This window comes from Equus przewalskii, chromosome 6 (assembly GCF_037783145.1).
Source record: "Equus przewalskii isolate Varuska chromosome 6, EquPr2, whole genome shotgun sequence".
Classification (NCBI taxonomy): Eukaryota; Metazoa; Chordata; class Mammalia; order Perissodactyla; family Equidae; genus Equus; species Equus przewalskii.
Window position 1 is genome coordinate 46106323 of NC_091836.1, and position 21371 is coordinate 46127693.

Sequence of the window (21371 nt, forward strand, 5' to 3'; positions counted from 1 at the left end):
CAGCCCAGGGACAGAAAGAGAGAGAACCCGACAAAGAGATGGAGGTTGGCCAGCGACTGAGGCAGAGACAAATGGGGCTCCAGGAGAGCACGACAGACAGGAAATCCTTCTAAACCAGGACACTGCCCCGAAACATTACTGCTGTTATCACCATTAGCTCCACGTAAGGGAGCAAGCGGGAGCGAGGATCCGGTGCCGACAGACCCGCTGCCACGCGCCTCTGGGCTGCTTCGGGCGCTGCTGGCAGCCATTTTAGCCCTTGGCAGCCATCTTACGGCTGGCGGCCCCACAATGCCACCACCACGGCCCCCAGCACGCTCAGCTCAGTTCCAGGACAAAAGGCAGAGAGACTAGAAATCTGGCCCGGGGCTCGGAGGCAGAAGAGGCAGCCTGCGGCAGGGGCAGCTGCAGCCAGGGCCCACCGTCCTGATCAGGCAGCACCCCTGCATCCCCCTGGCCAGCACCAAGTGGAAGGGGCTGGGAGAGCCGAGGTGGGGTGCACCATGCTTCGCTAAAGGAGGCCAAGGCCCCCATGGGCCGTCCCCAGGTGCAAGGGCTCACCTAGTTCGGCGAGAGCGGACCCCCCCCCCCACCAAGGCAACGGGGTCCTCAGGACAGTAAGGGACATGATGGGGACAGGCGCTTGTCCTCCCAGCCAGCTCAGGGCACACTGTGGACAAATGGGGGAAGGAGGCTGCTGGGCCCATGGTGGACAGGCTTCCCTCCAGAGGCGGCGCAGCCAGGCCACCTCTCTTACATGGTGGGCTCTCTGGGAAGCTGTGCCCTGAGGTCAGGCCCTCTTCTGGCCAGCCCCAGAGGTCAGGAGCTGCACCCAAGGCTGGCATGCCAGGGAGCACACAGCACCCTGCACCTCGACCCCCTCCTCTCTCTGGCTCCCTGGGGAAGAGGACAACCCTAGGCCTCAGGACAGGCAGGACGAAGGCCCCTTTCTGACACCCTCCCCAGGCCCCGCCTCATGGCTGCTTGGCTTTTATCTGGCAGAACGGGCTTATCGGAACCCCCAGCTGAGCAAACACACAAATCCACGGTTAGTGAGAGAGAACCCTCTGCCTGAACTCTTTATCTCCTGTTCGCAGGCCCCACGCTGCCCCTGCCAACAGCACAGGCGGAGACCTGACTGCGGCACGGGGGGCTCCTCTTTCCGAAGCCCCCCTTCTCCCCTCGCCCCTGCCCAGCACCGGTGGCTCTCCCCTGGCAGTCCCTGCAGGGCGGGCGTGCATGAGTGAGCTCCTGCCACACAGGAGCCCCTCTCCAGGGTCTGCTTTCTCACTGGGGACAATGGGACAGCTGGTGGCCTGTGGGCCAGTGGAGGGGTATGGTGTCGGCTGGCACAAGGCGAGCAGGTGCCCAGCTCCATCTTTTATCCTATCTTGCCTGGCCTGTGCCCCCGAGGCTGTCACTCTGATTCCCCAGCCTTCTGGGGTCACGTCCCCTGGCAGCCTTTCCGGCCTTGGCCTTCTCTCTAGCCTGGTTGCCAGAGCAGTGGGGACCCTAAAGTGCATACCTCCAGTTCAAGGCCACCTTGACTGGGGCTGGCAAAGGAACCCAGACCCCCTACCTGCACTTCTCTTCAGTGACTACAGCTGCCTTCACTTCCTGGAGAGACTGGAGATGGGACAGAGTGGCCAGGGGCACCACTACCTCTCCAAGGCCCGAGGCAGCTCCGTTTTCCTCGGTCTTGCTGCTGGGGATCAGAGAACCTTCCATGCTCTCAGCTTCCTCCCCCGCCCACCGCCCATCAAATGCAGCCTCCCCAAGACTGAGTGCAGCCACTGCCCAGCGACGGACGCCCTGGGCGGGCAGGCATTGGGGCCCTGCCCCTGGGTCAGGTTTGGGGATGGGGAGGATTCTGGAGCCCACAGCTTGTTCTGGACGCTGCTGGGCAGGCTGGCTCATAGGCACCCAGGAGCATGCTGTGCTGACCGGCCACCTCTCAGAACCTGGGCCACTCACGCGAATCACACCTCTGAGGCAGAGGCCTTGCCTGCCAGGGGCCTCAGGGCTCTGGCCACTGCGGAGGCTTCTGGAAGGGAGGCTTAGGCAGGAGCAGGTGACAAACCTGGGTTCTGTCGTGGCGTGGGCCTGAGTGGGCTCTGCAGAGCGAGGCTCTGAAATGGGATTTGGCTTCTGGGTCCGGGGCTGCCCCCCACTCACCCACACATGTCCTCAGTCACCCTGCTGCGTCAACGGCCTGTGGACCAGAGGCTCGTGCAGCACCCAGCCCTGGGTGAGGCTCAGCGGCCAACCGCTGCATGGGCCCCTCTCCTCCACAGGTCCCTCCCTCTCCTGGGACAGCCACAAAGCCCCCCTAATACCGCCTTTCTCCACCCCCTCCCCCTTCTCAGCCCTTGAGGCCCCCTGCTTCCTTTATTCAGCTCTTTGCCTTTCCCTCTGGAATCCCATTTCTGGTCTCATTTTGCTCTGTCTTGGCTCCGTGCCCCCTCTCTGTCCTTCCTTCTCCTTCACTTTCCCTCTCTCCGGCCCCCTTTCCTCTCTGGATCCTGTCTGCATGTGTGTGCATGTGTGCACGCACACGTGTGCATGTTTCCAAGAGGACTCTGCCTCTTCATCGGAGCCTCCCGGAGCCGCCCAGCGTGCACGTGAACCCTGAGTGACGGCATGTTTTATATATAGCCACACATATATTTCCAGTCACAGACAGGGAGGTATTTATGGCTCCCGCTAGGTGAGGGAGGAATTCCTGCTCGCTGCAGCCAACGCTCGGCCTCGGCTGGCACCTGAAGCAAGCTCTCTGTGAAAGGGGCCACATGTAACTTGCTGGCCGGCTGCCCGCACGCACATCACCCATCAAGCAAGTTCTTGGGGGCTGAGGGGGCATGTAGACTCGGCCTGACCACACCCACACTTGCATACCCGGGTACATGTGTACACTCAGGCGAGCACACTCAGACATGTGCACACGCTTGGAGAGGCTCCCAGCCCCTTCCTGCTGTCCCACAAAGGTGGAGTGAGAGGGTGCGTGAAGAACTGTGGTCCCACTGTGCATAGCATGTTTGGTGCTAAGCACCAGGCGGGCCAGAGAGGACCATCCAGCCCCCCAGGATGGCTGGCCTTGGGGGCTGGGGCAGCAGCCCTTGGGGCGCGCTTGCCTCCCCGGGTTCTCCCAAGGCTGGAGGTTCGAGAAGCAAGCGGGGAGGGAGCGTGCTCTCTTCGGGGTGCCATCCCTTCAGGAGCCGATCCCAGCCTCCCCTGCGTGGTACCCCCTTCCCTCCCTCTCTCCCAGCTCCTCTGTGATTCCTGAGTGTCCAGGGCACGGGAAACCCAATCTCAAGGGGAGCCAGAGGCCCGGCCTGCAGCAATCAGAGCCGGAGAATGTAACTATTGTGCCTCTTGAAACCTAAGTCCGAGAATCTGAGACACCCTGAGGAGGGGAGCAGCGGACAGATGGGGGGCTAGGGAAACGGGGCACAGAGGGATTCTCCCGGTCTCGGCAAACAGAAGACTCAAGGAGGAGGAAGTCCTCAGACCCGGGGCAGCCATAGGGCAGAGAGGGGTGGGGCTCAGCCCCGGCCAGGCCCAGGGGTTTCTAGGATCTTCCCTTCCTTCTCTCCACTCCCCACTCCACTCCCACAAGCCAGTGTGCACACGCACAGGCCCCAGAGCCATCCTGAGGTTTCTCCCTCCACTGCCATCTCTAGATCCCCACATGTTTGGAGACAGGAGCCTGACCAGGAAGCACAGCCCTGAGCTGTGGGTGGGGGTGCAGGCAAGGGCAGGGTGGGGAGACATGTCACCCCCCATCACCCTCACCTCTCCTTTCCTCCCTCCCCCTCCATTCATGGATCCAAAGGGGCTCCAGCCTTTGACTGGAGTTGCCTGCACAGGGGCAGAGGGGATGAGTGACAGGGAAGAGGAGCAGGCTCAGGCACCCTCAGCGCACACGTAGTCTAGACCTGCTCTGGCTGCCCCTGGGGCCTGGGCTCAAGGAAGGCCATCAAGGGGGGGAAGGGCGGGGACAGCAGATCAGGCCACAGGAACCCAGCAGGCCAGGGCCAGCATCTGGATGGGACATTCCACTCTTGGTCCCTGACCATGGCAGGGCTACCTTCTCCACCTCAACCCACCCCACCTCCATGGGTACTGTCTGTGATCCCCCGAGCGAGGCCAGGTCTGGCTCCTGCCGGGCTCACCGCCAGGCAGTGAGGCTGTGGGAAGGGAGAAGGCAAGTCCCTGGGCTCATCTGCTGCCCAGGAGAGCAGCAGAGTGGGCTCCAATGGCTGGGCTCTGGAAAGCAGCCCTGAGGCCTCCAGGGTGCCCCCACAGTGTGAGCTGCTCAGTGCTCTCTGCCCCACATTTGCCAGGAGCAGCTTTCTTAGTACTGCCCCCAGCCCAGGGAGAACTAGAGATGGGGCCTGGGCACCAAAGTCCTGGGAAAATGGGTACCCACTTGCTCATTCCCATGGGATGACAGACAGTGCCCATCAAAGAAGAGAGGAGGAGGGGCAGATCCTGGGGCAGAGCAGAGCACGCAGCAGGTGGATGGAGGGAAAGAGCCCAGCCTATCAGCTACCTCTCCAAGCCCAGCCCAGTAGTCAATGCATGAGACTCCCACCCACAGCAGCTCTGGGAGATGCTGGTGGGCCTGCAGGCTCCTCCTGGGTCTGCCCTTTGTGGGGACCCAGACCCAACCCCAAGCACCTCAGACCTCAGCTCTCCATGACTGTCTATGGAGTCAGTGAGCAGACCCAGGGCCTGGCAGTAACACCATCCGGGATGTTCCAGAGGTAAGGCCCATCAGAGCAGAATTCCCATCAGAGAGGGACTGAAGGCGCAGCAGGGGCTACTGAAGGAGGCAAAGGGAGGGACCTGCAGGGACACAGAGGGAGGCAGGAGCCTTCTGCTCTAGGCCTGCCCAGGGAGGCGTCCTTGGTCTGGACAGCACGCCCACTCAAGGCAGGTACAATGATGCACTACCCCTGAGGACACCCCGCCCTGGGTGGGGGGGGGGGCCTCCCTTCAGCACCAAGGGGCAAAGGGGGCACACCAAGGGCAAGGGGAGATAGAGGTGGGCAGCCAGGAACAGCAGACGGGGCTCCGCCTGAGGTCATGCCCATGCTCCAGAATCTCAGCCAAGTTCTGGAATGCTTCCTGGGCTGTCAGAGGCAGACCCTGCCCTCCCCCTCAGGAGAGGACTACAGGAGGAAACAGGTTAAGGTGTTTATTAGCCCAGGGCCCGGCTCACAGTCCTGCCTTCCGCCGGGATCGCCAGTTCCCTTCACCTCCACTGGCTGAAATCCTACTCCTCCTTCCGGGCTCAGCTCAAATGCCACCTTGGCGGGGACCCTGTGGCTAACCCTCAGCTCCCCTCCCACAGGAGCTTATACTCTTTGTGACACATTAAGTATACCCTATATTGCGGTTTTTTGGTGTCTGACCCCAAAGACCATGGCCAGTGAGCCAAGGGGCTCCCTTGGGGCCTGGCCCGTTACCATCTGCAAAGAGGGGTAGAGAAGTTCCTCTGGAAATAAAGCCACAGCCCAGCCGCCTTCCACAGATGCATCCCTCCACTGTCCGAGGACGCAGTACATGGTCTCCGGAGGCCACCACACTGGAAACAGTGGGGAGGCAGGGAAAGGGAAGGCCAGGAGATGGGCAAGGCCAAGAGGGAAGGGGGAGAAAATGCCTGTGCTCCTGGATTCGGAGGGTGCCGGGCCCAAGGCCCTGCCCATCCTAGTCCAGCCCTGGAGATACAAGAGCTGAGGACACCAGGAGCATAGGCGTTGCCCCATGGGCGGCTGGACGCCTCTCCTGGCAGCATCGGCTGGTGCCACGACTCAGCCAGCAGCTGGAGCCAGCATTTCCAAGAGAGCCTGGGGCTAGGAGTCATGTGATGGTGGGGTCCAGAAAAGTTGCCCCCAGACCCTGAAGCTTCTGTTCCCCCCCAACCTGGTAGAAACTGACAGTAGAGAATGCCCCCCGCACCCCGCACGCCAAGAAAAGACGCAGGCCCTGAGGAGGGGGTACCCACATTCAGGTTAGGGGCCTGCGGAGCTGCGCCCCCACCCCCACCCGCTATTTTCAGCGCTGCCCTTTCTGGCCCTTTGAGCTGCCCAGGCCAGGCCTGGCCAGACAACCGCCCCCACCCCCAGCTGCTTTTAGGACTATTAATAGCGTCCCCACCTCCCAGCGCCAGGCTATCACCCTCCTCCCACCCCCAAATACACTTGCCCTTGGTCTAATTATTTGTAAAGGGACAGAGTCCTCCGGGCACCAATGCCAACCCGGCCGAGAAGGCGGAGGCAGAGGCTTTGCAGGCCGCTTGAGGGACATGCGGGAGTTTGGGGGAAGGAGGGAAGGAGGCAGTGAACCCCAGAGCAAGAGAATGTCAAAAAGACAAGGTTAAAACCAAAAGAGAAAGAGAGGGAGGGGCCAAGATAGCAAGTCAGGCCAAAGCAAAGTGGTTCAAAGAAAGAAGCCTGCGATAGAAAGCAGCAGAGCGGGAGAAGGGTCCAAGAGAGGCAGGGAAAGGGGGAGAGAGAAAGCAGAGGAGGAAATGACTCCTTTGGAAAAAAAAAAAAAAAATGCCAGAAGTGGGGAGAAAACTTTCCTGAAAATACTCAGGAGCGGCTTCGTGAGCACAACCGCCTGGGCTGCATCCAGCTGCCAGCATCCGTCCGGAAGGTGGTTAGCAGGTGAGGGGCTGGGGAGACCCCAGGCCCCTCCACGCCCAGCCTTGCAATGTTGCAATGTTCTAGGGAAGGGAGGGGAGGCAGAGGACGGGGAGGAGGTGCAGAGAAGGAACAAGTGACCAGGAGAAGAGAGTGGCGAGGTGAGTCCCCACAGAGAGGAAACTCAGCCCTGGGCAGGGGAAGGCCCCCACGGTCGGGGTCTCCTCACCTGCGGAAAGCGGGCCAGCGGACAGCAGGGGTGCAGGAGCATGAGGGCCCCCCAGCCTCCTCGTGCTCTATCTTTCTGGCCGTGAGTGCAGTCCTGCCCCACCTGCCTCCTGCTGCCCCCTTTCCTTGGGAGAATCTGTCCAGGAACCCCGGGAGCCTGGGGGAAAGGGGAGCAGGCCGAGGCCACCTGACTCTCAACCTCAGGTGCCTGACTTCCTAGCCTCCTAAGGGACAGCACCTGGCACCCAGGCTGGTGGGCCTAAAGGAGCCTCGTCTGCTGGGGACTTGCCTTGTGGGGGGACATGAACTCCAGCTCATGGAAGAACAAATAGAAACACACGCCATCCTCCAATGTCTGAGTGGAGAATTTCTGCTGGAGGCTGGAAGCTGAGCAGCGCTTCCTCCAAATCCGGTCCGCGCTGGGACCCTCAGGCTGGGCCAGGGCAGGGAGGGAGAGACTCTGGCTCCAGACAGCTCAAGAGCCCCAAGGACCTGGCCACCAGGCCTCTCAGGCCAGAGGTTCTTGGCCAGGAGCGCCCCTCCAGACCTTGAGCCCCTTGAGGTCAGGTCCTGTCTGTGTTTTGTTCACTACTGCATCCTGGAGGTGCGGTTGGAGTGGACAATACTCTGAAGAGACACTTCTAGGTCCTTCACCCTTCAACCGTGGCTACACTGAGCACTCGGGGACAGAGGCGGCCGCTAGCTGGCACCTTCCCCTTGCCGAGGAGAGAACATCTCTCCTGGAGGCCCAGCCCTTGACACTCACACTCAGGGAACTGACATGGAAACGCAGCACCGCTAATCCTCCTGCAAAGCACAGCTGGGCCCACATCCCAGGGCGGGACTGACCAGCGGAAGGAGCCGGAGCCTCCCTGGAAAAGGCAGGGCAGGGCAGGGGAGCCCTCTCGCAGGCGTGCTTCTCTCCCCACCCTGGAGGACTTAAGGCAGCCCATGTCCAGAGCAGTGCAGAGGAATTTGGGCCTTTGACTCCAAATCTCCAACTCAGAGCCCTCCGGCCCACACTGGGCTGAAGGGGTAGGCAGGAAGGCGGCCTCCTGAGGGGCTGAGACAGCTCTGGGTGCCGGAAGGGGCCCTGGGCCTGGAATCAGAGCCTGGGGTCCAAATCCTAGACCTGCTGCTATGAGATGCACAGCATGTCTCCCAGGCCTCCTCTCCTCCCTGTGCAGCACAAGCCAGGCTTGCCTCGGATGGCGTGGTGAGACACCAGCGGGAATTCTTACAGAGGAGGAGATGAGCTGGTTTATACACCACAAAGCACCCAGCATACATAAGGAAGGCACAGACAGTGCAAGGGAGCAGAGGAGGAGCGGAGGGGCATCTTCCAGAAGCCTGGACCAGGACAGAGTATAGGGGCTGGCACCTGGTAGGAGGCAGCTCCCCAGACGCACGGCTAGGACAGTCCAGGCTGCTGAGGGGACAAAACGACACAGATCGCCCAGGCTGGCAGGCGCCACGGAACCCACTCACGACACCGTGAAGACCGAAAGGGGCTCCCGGGCGGCGGCGCCGCACTCCCGCCCTCCGCGGCTAGGTGGCGCAGCGAGTTAAGGCTGGCGGCGGCGGCAGACCTGCGCCGCCGGGGCTCCTGGGCCCCGGGTGCCCTCTGCACACCCGCGAGGCCGAGCACGAGGAGGAGGACCCGGCTGGGCCCAGGCCACTCGGAGGCTGGGTTGTGCTGCCCGAGGCAGCGTTTGTCGGTGCTGCCGCTGCCAAGCACATCCCGTGACGTGACGTGAGGGTCGAGCTTCCCATCCTCATTGATTAGGAACAGCTTGCGGCGCGGGGGCCGGATGGAAGGGGGCCGGGGAACCGGCGAGCAAGGGGGGGCTGCCAGGAGCATGGCTGGCGGGGTAACCCAATGAGCCTGGGCCCACCCTGCGCGGCCCCACCACGGCTCTGAGTCCCTGCCTGCTCGCCCGGAGCGGGGCTGCCCTGGATGGGGGCGAGTCTGTGGCCGCCTGACTCCAGGAGTGTTCCTGACCAGCCCAAGATGCCCCCACCTTTTGGAAGCACAGACCTGCTTCTGCGCTTGATAAACGCTTGAGAAGGGATATTTCCCTATTTTTTCACCTCTCTCAAAAAGTGAAAAATGGAGACTAGAAAGTCAGAGATCAGGACCCAAAGAGAGAGAGAAGCGGAGAAAAGTCAGGAAGGAAAAAAACCCCACCAGCGCTCCTCGCCGTGGTGGCAGCAGTGGGGCAGGCGCACCCTCCCGGGCAGGCGGGAAAAAGGCCCCTTTGTTCAGTGCGGAGGTTAGCCGAGGTGAGGCCCGCCCCCCCCCCCCCCCCCCCCCCCCCGCCATGACCCTGGGCAGTGCAGATCCCTTCTCAGGGCTCCGGACTGGACCTGGCCGCTTCTCCGGCCCCCTGTCCTTCTCCCAATCCTCCTGTCAGCTGGTGGAGGGGAGGACTGCTCCCTGCCCCCTCTGTACCCAAGCACCAAGGGTCACACAAGCGAGGCTGGGCTGGGTTGGATTCCTCCGAAAGGCCCCCTGGCTGCCAGTGCTGCCAGTCATTAGCAGCTTGCTCAGGCTGCTCTGAGGCTGTGGGGTTTGGGGGGCCGATTCTGCATGCAGCAGGCTCCCAACAAAGCCATGGCCAGAGAGGCATGTGCTAGGAAATGGTGCCCCAAGAGGCACAGGCTGGCTGACCACGCCCCTGATGCCCACAGTGAGGCCCCGGGTGTCTCCTACACCCATTCCAGATGCAGGCCCTTTCCAACGACCTCGGGCTCTGGGCTAGGGGTGGTTCATGCAGGGCTGCCTCAAAGCGAGGGCTGGGCTCTGGTGCTGGGGTCCCCCTCAGATGAGAGGTAGGGCCTGAGCTCACTTCTGCTCCCCAAGGAGGGCCAGGGTAGGGTCGTAAAGGGGGGCTGAGAACACGCCCACCCCCAGAGCCTGCCATAGCAGAGACCAAAGAGGGGGTGGGAGGAGAGAGACACTGAAAAGAATCCCCTTTGCTCTGCAGCACACCCCATCCCCCACCCTGCTCAGGTAAGGGAGGAGACCTGAGGGATGGCAGTCCCCCAGCACTGTATGCCCTCCACAGGGACCCCACCCCATCCATTAGGACTCCTGACCACTCCTGCAGGGGTGCAGGCCCCAGAGCCCTCACACCTTTCACGCAGAGCTTGGTAGCTTTACATTTGGCCAAGAAGTGCGTCCCTGCTTCCAACCACCTTCCAACCCTGGGCACCCTCCGGCTCCCACCCCATGCATGAGCAGCAGAAAACCTGGAATACGGGCTTGGCCTGGACAACTCTACTCCAGACAGCCCCTTGTCCTCCTGCTGAGGAGCACCTGCTCCTCAGGAGGCCCAGCCTCTTGCCAGCAGTAGCAGAAAGTGAGGCGGTAAGGGAAGGGAGGAGGAGGCCCCTGGCCTGGGAAGTGGGGGAAGGGGAGAGGGGAGAGGAGCAGCAGCAGCTGGAACCGCAGGGAGCCTGAAGCGTCCTGTCCTGCAGCTCAGATACACAGTGTCCTGCCAAACCCCAGGCCTTTAATTCAATTAGGCGCGGGACAGACTTCCTAGATTTTTGTGTGTGTGTGAGTGCATGTGAAAACCCTGATGTGTGTGAATTTGGAAGGTGTGAGCGTGTGTGCATGCATGCATGCACATGTGTGGATGTGATGTGTGAATCCTGATGGTGGAGGAGGAAGACGAGAGGATGCAAATGTTGCAGGCGAGGACAGAGGTGGGACAGGATGGCTCGGGGGGAGAGCGGGTACCTAAATCTCCTTAGAGGGCAAAACTCCAGGCCAGGGTCTCAACCCCTGCCCCATGGACCATTCTCCGTGGTGGGGCCATCCTGTGCACTGTAGGATACAAGCATCTCCGGCTTCCACCCACTAGATGCCAGTAGCATCACACCCCCTCAGTTGTGACAACCAAAAATGTGTCTGCCGTTGCCAAACGTCCCCTGAGGGCAGAATCAGCCCTAGTGGGACCCACTGCTCTGAGGCATCAGATGAAAACCGCAGCTCATGTATTCACTCCCAGCGCCTCGCCTCCCCCCTCCCACTCTGGGCTTTAATCCCAGTGTGCCTGGCTTCCCGTGTCTCGGGTCTGGCTCTTTTTTCTCAGATACTCTCCCCACCTTACCCATCTGGCCAGAGGAGGCAGTGAGCAGTTTTACAAAGCAGCACAGTGCTGGTAAGAGTCGGTCCCCTTGGTTGGGGAAGTGAAAGCTCAGACACTTTTAAAGTCTTGAGCCTGAGGTCATGCCCTGGGCCAGACAGGAGTCTGAGCTCTACATTGCCGGGGGTGGAGCCCACAGGAAAGGTGGGGACTTGCCTGGGGACAGACCCTCAGGAAGGTGCCCTGCTCAGCCCTGGAGGCCAGCAGAAGCCCCTGTACAACCCTCTGGCCATTCGACGCCCCCCTCTCTTGCTTGGGTGTCCCCAGCTCAGCCCAACACAGGCCATCCCCCATCCCCTGATCCTGGGGTCACCTGTAACTGTCCTGGCAGGGCAGGGGGACCCAGTTCCAGCAGCCTTCTTCCCTCAGGCTCAGGGAGCTTGCCTTTCTCCCTGGCCCTCCGGAGTCCTGAACAGCCCCCTTCTGGGAGCACAGCCAAAAAGATGGGAGAAGGATGTTTATAAGCTGTTAAAAGGGAAAAGGAAAAAAGTGGGAGGTGGGGCAGAGAGGCCCAGGCCTCCAGGTTAGCGTGGACTGGGGCCGCCGCGTTGGGGAGGGAGGGAGGCTGCCTTCCCCGGGGAGCCCAACATCTAGCTAACTGGGTGAGGTGGCGCCCCCTGCCCTGCGCCGCTGGACCACAACCAAACCTAACAGTGTGGAAATTCAGGGGCCTCTTGCCCCACAGTGGCCTGCCAAATGACAGTTTCCTGACACTCATCCTGACCCACAGGACTCTGAGACACTACTGGTTTTGCCTTGTCCCCCCTGCTCAGCCGGAGGAGGGCAGAACCTGGGAAGGGCACAGGGCACTGGGGAGCCGAGGCTGGGGGTGTGGCAACAGGAGCGGGCTCGGCGGGAGCGAAAGCCGAGTCCCCAGCTCGTAGGGCTCGGCACACAGCTAATGGGAGGCTGGCAGCGGCAAATTGTTGTTTACTTTTAATTAAGTAAACAATGTCGGCTTTCCGCCTCCTCCCCTGCCATCCCAGCCAGTAATTTGGGGGATGACAATGGGGTTGTTTCCTTCCTCCTGCCTTCTTCCCTCCCTCCAAGCACTCCTGCTTGCTCCCCGCTCTGCACAGCCACAGCAACACGCCAGTGCCTGGGTGAGGCCCCACGTTGGGGGGTGGGGCAAGAAGGTCCAGGCTGACCTGTGCCTCCTGGGCCCAGCGAGCTGCAAGTTCCACCTCTGGGGATGCAGTTCCACTGTCAGTTTCACCCACGGTGGCAAGGACAGCCTTGGCCTGAGAATCTCTAAGCACTGAAGATGGGGCCCATTCTCTCTCCGGCCCCTCCCTCCACAGCCCTCCTACCTAACCACCACATCTAAAATCCAGAAAACGGGTGATCCAGAGTCTCTGAGCGATGCAGCAGCAGAGACCTAAGCCCCAGGGGAGGAAGAGATTTTCCCAGGAGTGGATAAGTCCCCCTCACAGGCAACCGGCAGGTGGAACCTTCTGGTCCACTCAGGCAGGGCAGGGGCAGGCCCGTGACCGGCTGATCCGTAAGGCCAGAGCTCACTGAGCCAACTGGCCTCAGAGTGCTGGGTACCAGGCTTCCTTGGAAGCAGGGCTGGCCTCATGGCCTTGGTTTCTGCTGTTCCTTTCTCGAAAGTCTTAATCTTTGAACAAGGGGCCCTGCATTTTCATTCTGCACTGGGCCCCACAAATTCTGTAGGTTGTTCTGCTCAAAGGTCCAAGTGAGAAACAGGAAGAAGAAAGCAAGCTAAGCGGCCTTTCACCGACTGGGTCCCCTGGCCTGGGTTCCAGGCATTGGGCTCCCCTGAGTGGAGGGGCAGGAAAAGGGGCCGACCCCTGAACCTCACAAGTCTCCATGTACACAGACAATGCACAGACAGGTTTGCACAGGGGATCTACGTGGAAACACAGCACTCCTCACGCCCTCTCTCGGGAAGACTGGCAATGGGTCCCCCTCTCCGAGAACCTCCGCAGGCACTGGGTGCCCCACGAGTGTGGCGGAGTTGAGCGGCAGGGAGAGGAGGGGAATTGCTCCGGCCTCTCCCGCCTCTCCCTCCTCAGGATCAGCCATCGGATCCCGAGCCAAGCCTGGCCCCGGAGCCCGCTCAAGTCCCCTCCTCCCCGAGAGGCAGAAGAGTTTCTCCAAGGTGTTGGGGGCGGGGGCTGAGTCGTGTGCAAGCCCCGCTCCTCCCCCACGCCCTCCCGAAGGGCGGGGACTGCGGCAGCGGGCTTGGCTGGGGCTGGATGCAATTGCAGCCGCAAAGCAGGCTCCTTGGCTGGAAGCAATTTTCTCATTAGGACCCCAGGCCTGCCTGCCCGTTAGTTCGCAGCCCTCACTCCCCTCCTGAGAAACCGCACCCCACAGGCCTCCCCACAGACCACTCACACGCACAGGGAACCACACGTGTACCAGCCGGAGGGGCGATCACGGGGTCACCGCAGGGGAGTGGGTGCTGGCACTACACCCCAGCTGGGGAGGCCCATGGGGAGGTTAGGGCTCCTTATCCAGCACCTAGCGTCCATTTCAGGCTCCGCACCAGACAGCTGGCCCCTCTTCGCCTGTCCCAGGGTGAGAGACTCCCAGGCCCCAGGACAGAAAGGGGAGCCTGAGGTCTGGCCTCCCACAACACACCTGAGAGCCCCGAGCCTCAGCCAGCAGCCTCATCAGCCCAGCTCCTTCTTGCTCAGCTGGCCCCAGGGGCAAGCAGATGGGCTCTCAGGAGACAGGCCCCCTCCCCCAGCCCCAGGCTGCTCCGAGTGGAGGGTGGTCTCGGGCAAGGGAGGGGAGAGGGAGGCCCTGTGAGGGGCGGCTCTGCGCTCCGCAGACACATGTGGTTGGACTTAAAAAGCTATTAGGGAGCGAGCGCTGGCGGGAGTGCGGCCGGCCCTCGCACCAGAGGCGGGGGAGGGCGGATGCCGAGGCGGTGAGCTCAGCACCTCCCGCTCCCTCCCCGGCGGGCCCTGGACTCCCGGAGGACTCAGGGGACCCTCACTCAGCAGGAGAGTGAGGCGAGCCCTTGGGGGAGGGCAGGCAGGCCACCAGGCCTGGGTCGGCTCCATTCCGGGATACGCTGCTGCCTGAGGACTCTAGACCTGTGATGGTGACCTCTGAGGGCAGGGAGCAGGGACAGGGGTGTTGTGCCGGCTCGGCTGGTGCCCAGGAGGGCACAGACAGGTCCGTGGCCTTCCTGCAGCTTTCTTGGGGTGACAGCTGGCCGGAGGTCTCCTAAAGGGTGTGTGTGTTTGGCAGGCCTGGGGAGGGGGGATCATTAGGAGAGCTGGAGAGACAGGGAAGGGAAAAGTGGGCCCCACCCATCACGAGGCCAGAAAGAACCGACGGAAAGTTCCCCAGAGCCGCCAGCTTGTAAAAAGCTCCTTTTCTTTCCAAATTATGAACATTTTTTAACGAGAGGGGGGAAACCCAGCGCAGCAATCTAGAATCTAGGAGTTCATTAGGACCGTGTGTGACCGTGAGTGACTGGAAGTGACGGGGTGTGTATCTGCCGACTTTCCAAAGTTTTCTACTCCAAAAGCCGGCAGTCCCTCCCTGGGGCTACCCGCCCTCACGCTAATCAGGCCCCTCCATTTTCCAGGCTCTAACCCCCTACCCCATGTCTAACCCAAACACAGCACCCCAATGCGGTTACAGACCAAGGCGGGCGCCAGGAGGGACAAGGGGCACAGGGAGTGGGATCAGGCCTGAAACTGGCAGGCCACCTGCTAAGGACTCAGCTCCATCCCTTGGGAGGGGAAGGACCCCCTGGGGTGCTGCCCCAGTGCGCCCAGGAGGAGGCCTTAGGCTCTGGGTCCCCTACAGGCCTGCAGGAAAGTGTCCCACTCAAGGCTCGGGAGACTCTCCGAGCTCCTCAGCCGTCCACTGAGGCCACCCCCAGCCCCGGGGTGCAGTGCAGAAGGGGAGCTGGAGTTGAACGGCGCCTCCCCTGGGTGGCAGGCCAGAGCTGGGTGTTTGGGAAACCGTTAAGCTGCCTGACAGCGCCCTGGGGTGGCTGTTATCTTCCCTGTTGGTACAGATGAGAAACTAAGATCAGCCAGTGGCTCAATGGATGGAAGCTCCTCTTGCCCCCGACGGCTGTGCAGGCCCAGGGGCCAAGCTCCTAGGGCTCTCCTTTGCAGCCCAGGTCACTGACAGGAGGGATGGGGCTGCAGGAGGACCTGGACAGGGCAGCAGAGAGGGGACTGCTCTGAACCCCAGGAGTTTGGCCGGTGGGGGAGGAGCTGAGGGATCTGCGCTCAGGAAACACGCAAAGAATGCGGCTGGCAGCGGGCCAGTGGGCCAGGACCACAAAGAGGCCTTTGTTTTAGGAAGTGTCCAGGGAGTGGATGGACAGAACAGCAGAGGTGGGGGCCGCACCCCTTGGGGGTCCAACTGGGGGGAGGGTGGTGGTGCCTGCACTGTCCCCACATGCTGCCCCCACTCCTTGCCCGAGCAGTGGTGAGTTCTCACATGAGGCCCCAGACTCCAGGGGAGGGCGCCTTTGGGGCTGGGGTCCCCCCTTTCTCAGCTCCTGACCTCCCTCGGCTTGGGGGATGCGCTGTCCCAAATTCCCCCTCCTGAACCCCAGAAGTCACTTCCTTTGCAGCGTGACTCTGCAGTTCCTAGGAGCCCCGCTGACATCCTCCTCTGACTCTGCCTCCCTACACTGACGGGTTTTTGGAGCGAGGATGGCGGGATGGCGAAGGGGTTCTTTCACCTCCAGGTGGGCTGTCGGAGTCACCCTGCCCCATGAGCTGTTCTCCTTCCACCAAGGGGAACGGGGGAAGGCCTTAGAACATGTTCCCTCCCTCTCCCTGCTCTGCAGTTGCAGGGTTTCTCCGGCCCCATCTTGGCATCTGGAAAAGTTTGGGAAACTTAAAAAAATTTTTTTGAAGAGTTTGTCTATTGCTTCCCAGCCTTGCCAGGGAGCCACAGCCAAGAGGAAGAAGCAAAGGAGGGGTCTGGGGGATTGGGACAGAGCAGAGAGTCAGGAGAGAAGCAGAGCATGCATGGAAGGCAGGGAGCACCCAGGGGTGCCCGCCAACCAGCCTGACCCCCAGCTGGGTTTCCTGGGCCCACCAGCGTCTCCACAGCCAGCAAGCACTGTCAAGCCCACCCAAGCACACCAGGCCTGTGGCAGTCCCTCCTGCTGGAGTCCCACCCAAGTGCCATGCTCAGCACCTTCCCCAGGCCACCACCACCACCACTGCCAGGCATGTGTGCAGCCAGTTGTAGGGGCAGCCTGTGGCTGTGGCCCTCAGGGAAAGAGAGAATGTCTTAGGATGGGCGACCAGAGGCAGTAGCGGCAGCTCTGAATGTGGACGGAGGAAAAGGTAGGCGACTCTAGGACTGTGGGGTTTCTCTTGGGGTTTCCATCTTCCTGTGAGCAGGAGGAGGGCAACATGGGAACACACAGACTTCCGGGGTGGGGGCCGGGCCAGGCAGGGAACGTGGTCCCCATCCCTGCGCCCAGCACTGCCTCCTCTGGTGCGCATGCGTGAATGGGGCGGGGGCTGCCCCCAGCAGCAGAGCAGCTGAGGCTGGGCCGAGACAGTCTCCTATTCACTCAGTGGGTAGGGTTAAGAGGATGTTATAAGCAGAACTATAGGTTCATCCCAAGAAAGGGGACACGTGTGACACACAACTGTTTCTCTGAGAGCACCCAGATCGTCTTGTGTAAGTCAGGAGAGTGACCCCCTTACTCTGACATGGTCCTCAGCAGAGTCAGGGCCAGGGGAGGCAGGCCGCTCTCTTGCTGACCCCAACAACCCCGCCTGGCAGCCCCTACGTCATCACCAGGCCAGCTTTAGGTGACCCACCCCTGTGCTCTCGGAATACAGAGATCACTGGGCGGCGGGGGGGGGGGGGGTTCATGCCCCACCAGGACTGGCTCCCATCTCAGTGGTGGCCAGGTCAGCCTCCCAGGGATGGCCCCACCCCTGGGGACAAAGTGCAGATGCAGCGACAGCTGGCAGAGGCTAGGGGGCAGCCTAGAAGACCAGCAGCCTCTGGAAACTAGTTGGAAATGCAGATGCCCTCTGGGGCAGGCCCAGGGATCTGTGCTGCATCAAGCCCTCCAGGGAACCTTGCCGCAGGCTCTGCTCGGGGTGAGAACCACTGGCCGAGGGGAGGATCCTGACTGGGACTGCAGAAGGGAGGAGGAGAGAGGAGAGGGAGGCAGTGCAGATGGGGGATCCAAGGGCGGCACCATCTGGACGCAAGGGGGCACTTGGTCCCAAATCCTACAGGCAGAGCGAGAGCAAAGGACAGACAGACAGAAGGGAAGTGGCTGCGGGCAGGAGGGGCAGTGGGCAGGAGGAGGTCTGCAGAGGAAGAAGAGAAGCCCAGCGAGCGAGCGAAAAGGGGGAGCGGGAGGGCGGGCGCGTGGGGAGGGGGCGGCGCCAGGAGCTCCTCAGCCAACCCTGGGCTCCCAGGAGCCGCCCCGCCCCCCCAGCACCTGCTGAGGCGGCAGCTCGGGTTGTGTTTCTGTAACCCCTGGGGCCTGTTGACACAGATTAGTATCGCTGGTCAGGGGTCAATAGGGAAGGCTCTTGAGGTCAAGACCTGAACAACTGGAGTTGTAATGAGCCACGTGGGGAAGAGGCCCAGGGAGAGGAGAGGGCTGAGGAAGGAGGAAGGGGAGGGCTGCGCTGAGCAGAGGAAGGCGGCGGGTCGCCAGGAGGGGGGCCACTGCCCAAGCTTGGAGAAAATCAGGCTCACTGGTCTGGGTGTAGGAGAGATACAGCGCTGGCTGACCAAAGCTGGACCCCCAGCTCGGGAAGGCAGGGGCAGGCCCCCGCGGGAGGGGAAGACAAGGTGAAGGGTGGCCTCACCAGACCACAGACTGGTAAGGATTCCCTCAAGTGCAGAAAGCGTCTGCTCCCCTTCTCTCTCCATCTCTGTCCCCTGCTCCTCCCTGGGCCTGCGGTGGGGTGGCTGGGTGGCGCTGCATGCACCTGAGCCTAGAGCTGGGTGACTCTTGGGGAGCTGGCATGGGGTCGGGCAGCAGCCCAAACACCTGGCAGGACCACCTCAGCCCCACGTTCTGCAGTGGGATCTGAGGCACGGCACCCACCCCAGCCCAGGGCAGCTGCTCTGCTTGCCCCTTCCCTGGCCTGGGGAAGGTTCTGAAGCGAGGCCAGCCCACGTTCATGGTCAACAATGCTGGGCCCTGGAGGCAGCTCGGAGGCCACTTCCGGAGGGGCTGATCTGGACAGCAGGAGAGCCACCAGGTCTGTGCTCAGAGGACAAGCAGAGAAGAAGAGCATGAAACCAGGCACGGTGACCTGCTCTTCACCCACCTGGGGTAAAGGGGGCGGGGCTCCCTCGGAATCATCCTGTCCTGCAGCCCTCCTTTAATTGCTCCCATGGGGCCACGGAGAAGAGAACGCAAGGATGCCAACAGCCCGGGGGCCCAGAGGGCGTGGGAGGCACACTATGCATGTATGTGCACTGTACATCTGCAGCGGGGAAGTCACGTGCAGATCTGTAACATGCAGGGAAAGTGCAGATGGTGCCTTCACATTAATTCCACATGTTTGTTAAGCACCTACTACCTACTAGACGCCCTCAAATCCAGAAGCAGAGAGGCTGCCCTGGGCAACACCCCCACAGCTGGAAGCTGAGTGCATCAGGGACACAACACAGGGCCCCTAAGCAAAGGAGGGGTGGGCTCTGGGGGTGAGAAGTGAGGTGGGAGAAGCCAGCACCAAGGAGGGTGACAGCTGGGTAGGGTGTGAAAGATAGAGGCGTTCGGACAAAGGGGGAACGAGAAAGGCAGACGGAGAGAAACGTGATCAGAAGCCAAGAGGTGCAGGACGGCACACACACACAGGGCCTGCAGAGAGTGGCTGCCAGAACACAGTGCCCGGGGAGCGGGGAGGGTAGTGCTGGAATGGCCAGCAGACGCCCGCCAGTGAGGGGTCCTGGGGGCCCACCTAAGAAGAGGGCGCCTCTGGGAGATGGTGGGACCAGCTGCCCATGTGATGAAGGTGGTTACAAAACGCCAGGAGAGAGCAATTCCCTTCCTAGGTTTATAGTCAAGAGAATCAAAAACATATGTCCACATGCACACTTGTACACAAATCTGCACTGCAGCACTGCTTACAATCGCCAAAAAGTGGAGACAACCCAAATGTCCATCAACAGAAGAACAGATAAACACAAAATGGTCCATCCATCCAGTGGAATACAATTCAGCCATAAAAATGAAGGAAGCTCTGATACAGGCTACACTGTGGATGAACCTTGAAAACATCACGCTCAGCAAAGGAAGCCGGTCATAGAAGGCCACAGATTGTGTGATTCCATTGACAGGAAATGTCCAGAACAGGCAAGTGCAGAGGGACACATGCAGATCAGTGGTTGGCAGGAGCTGGTAGGAAGGAGGAGGAATTGAGACAAACTGCTAATAGGTATGGGGTTTTTTGGGGGGTGATAGACTGTTCTGGAATTAGATAGTGGTGATGGTTACAGAACACTGTGAATGCACTAAATGCCACTGAACTGTACAATTTAAAGCAAAGAATTTTATTATGTGAATTATATCCCAATAGAAAACAAATCTGGAAGAGAGGAGGAGCAGCTACGTCCAGAAAATTACAGTAGTGGTGAAGAGGCAGGGATGCTTCGGAGCCACCACAGGGCCACATTCGTTTGGTTGTGAGGGCTCAGGAGCTTGGGTAGCTGGGGACACCCCCAACTGAGACAAGGGATGGAATGGAAAGAAAAGAGGGGAGCCGGGGGAGCGTTGAGGCCCCTTATGGACACAGAGTGAGGTGTCAACTGGATGTTAGCCCGGGAGCTGGAGAGGAGAGTTTGGAGAAATCAGACCTGAGATAAGCCAGGGACACCAGCAGTGCAGGGCAGGCGTGCTTGGAGGGGACAGGCCCTGGCTGCCGCTCCCTACTGCATGGCCTCCGAAAGGTTCTCCTGTCCACCTTCCAGCCTTCCAGGCTCCCAGGCATAATCGAGGATGACATCAGCACCTAGTTCATCAGACTGTCGTGGGCTTAAGTGAGATGGGGTCCAGTGTCACTGACAAGTAGCGTCACCGATTACAAGCGAGAGCGCAGAAGAGAAGACTGGGCAGACCTGGGGAAACCAACCATTACAGGCAGATGGAGCAAGAGGACCTGGGCAAGGGTGTGGAAAGAAAGAGCTGGGACCCCTCGGGGCAGAGAGAAGGAGACTGCCTGCCGTGGGTCCGGGGACCAATCAGACTACAGGCAACTGCAGATGGAAAGAAGGCCTGGGAGAAAAAGCCGAGTGGCAAGTTCTCGGGTCCCTGACCACAGCCCGTGGGCTGTGTGGGAAGCAAGTCTCTCATCCCCCGACCGGCCCGATCCCACGCTTCCACCCTCCTCGCGCCCAGCAACGGCCCTGCCCACGGCGCTGGGCCCCGGAGCTCAACACATGGCACCACTCAATGGTTTCTGGCACCGGAGAGGAATTTATTTCCTGGACGAAGCAGCCAAAATCGTTCTGCACCTTTGTTCGCGAGCATGGTGTAGTCGGAGCCGACATTTTCTGACGGGGCCGCGGAAGAGCAACTCAAAATGGATTCGGGGAGGGTGTCGGCTGAGCAGCAGCTGAAAGACAGAGCATTCCGCGGTCTGGAAGGCTGATGGCGGGAAAACGGATGTGGCGGAGTTTATAAAGTCAAGTACAGCATGGTTTTCAGTGAGTTTGCTGTAAGTCAAATCCTGGGATAGGTAAGCCACCTGAAGTTTAAAAACGGGCCAATCTAAGGCAAGAAGAAGTCTTACTTAAAAAAAAAAACAAAAAAAATCAGGGAGTGGCCTTGCAGACTGTGCTGCCTAGGAGACGGCCTCGTGTCCAGGGCACACAGGCTCCCATACATCAGTGGGAGAGCGCCGACGCTCCTGAGAATCTGAGGCCATGGGTCGATGCTGGGCAGGAGGAAGACTTCCTCCACGACTGCCTCTCAGTGCCTCAGGGTCCTGGATGCTTGGCCTTTGAGGTCAGGGACCACTGGAGGCCTCAGTGGAGGCCACCATCCCACCGCAACCCTCTGAACAGCCAGCCCAGAGCACGGGGGCACACATGGGGGCTTCTTTTCTGATCTTCTCCTTGGCCCTTAAAGGGTCTGGGCCTTGGGCCCTCTCCTGATCAGGACCTGTGATTTAGGTCAAGACAACGTCCTAGAAGGAAGAGAACCATCCCAGGGCTCCCAAAAGCCATCCTTCTCCTTTCCCCCTCCATTCTCCTCCTTCTCCCTCTCTCCGCTCCTGACATTCACAAGCGCAGAGACGTGCACAGACACAAAAAGGCGCTGGTGTGCACAGGGACCCACGGAATCACCGCCCCACAGCCTATGTACAGACATTTACCAAACAAAACATCAACT

General features: G+C 60.9%; 1 protein-coding gene across 19 annotated transcripts in view; it reads right to left on the reverse strand.

The window, feature by feature from the left end:
• NFIX (nuclear factor I X) overlaps positions 1 to 21371 on the reverse strand; it is a 90929-nt gene that overhangs the window by 22603 nt on the left and 46955 nt on the right. For 2 of the 19 annotated variants that reach the window (XM_070625340.1, XM_070625339.1), the window contains exon 3: positions 19513 to 20592. The exons of the other annotated variants lie outside the window; for them this stretch is intronic. In XM_070625340.1, coding sequence (XP_070481441.1) covers positions 20555 to 20592 — 38 coding nt within the window. In that variant the 3' untranslated portion in view covers positions 19513 to 20554. Of the gene's footprint in view, positions 1 to 19512; positions 20593 to 21371 lie in introns of those variants that run through there. 19 annotated transcript variants of the gene reach the window in all.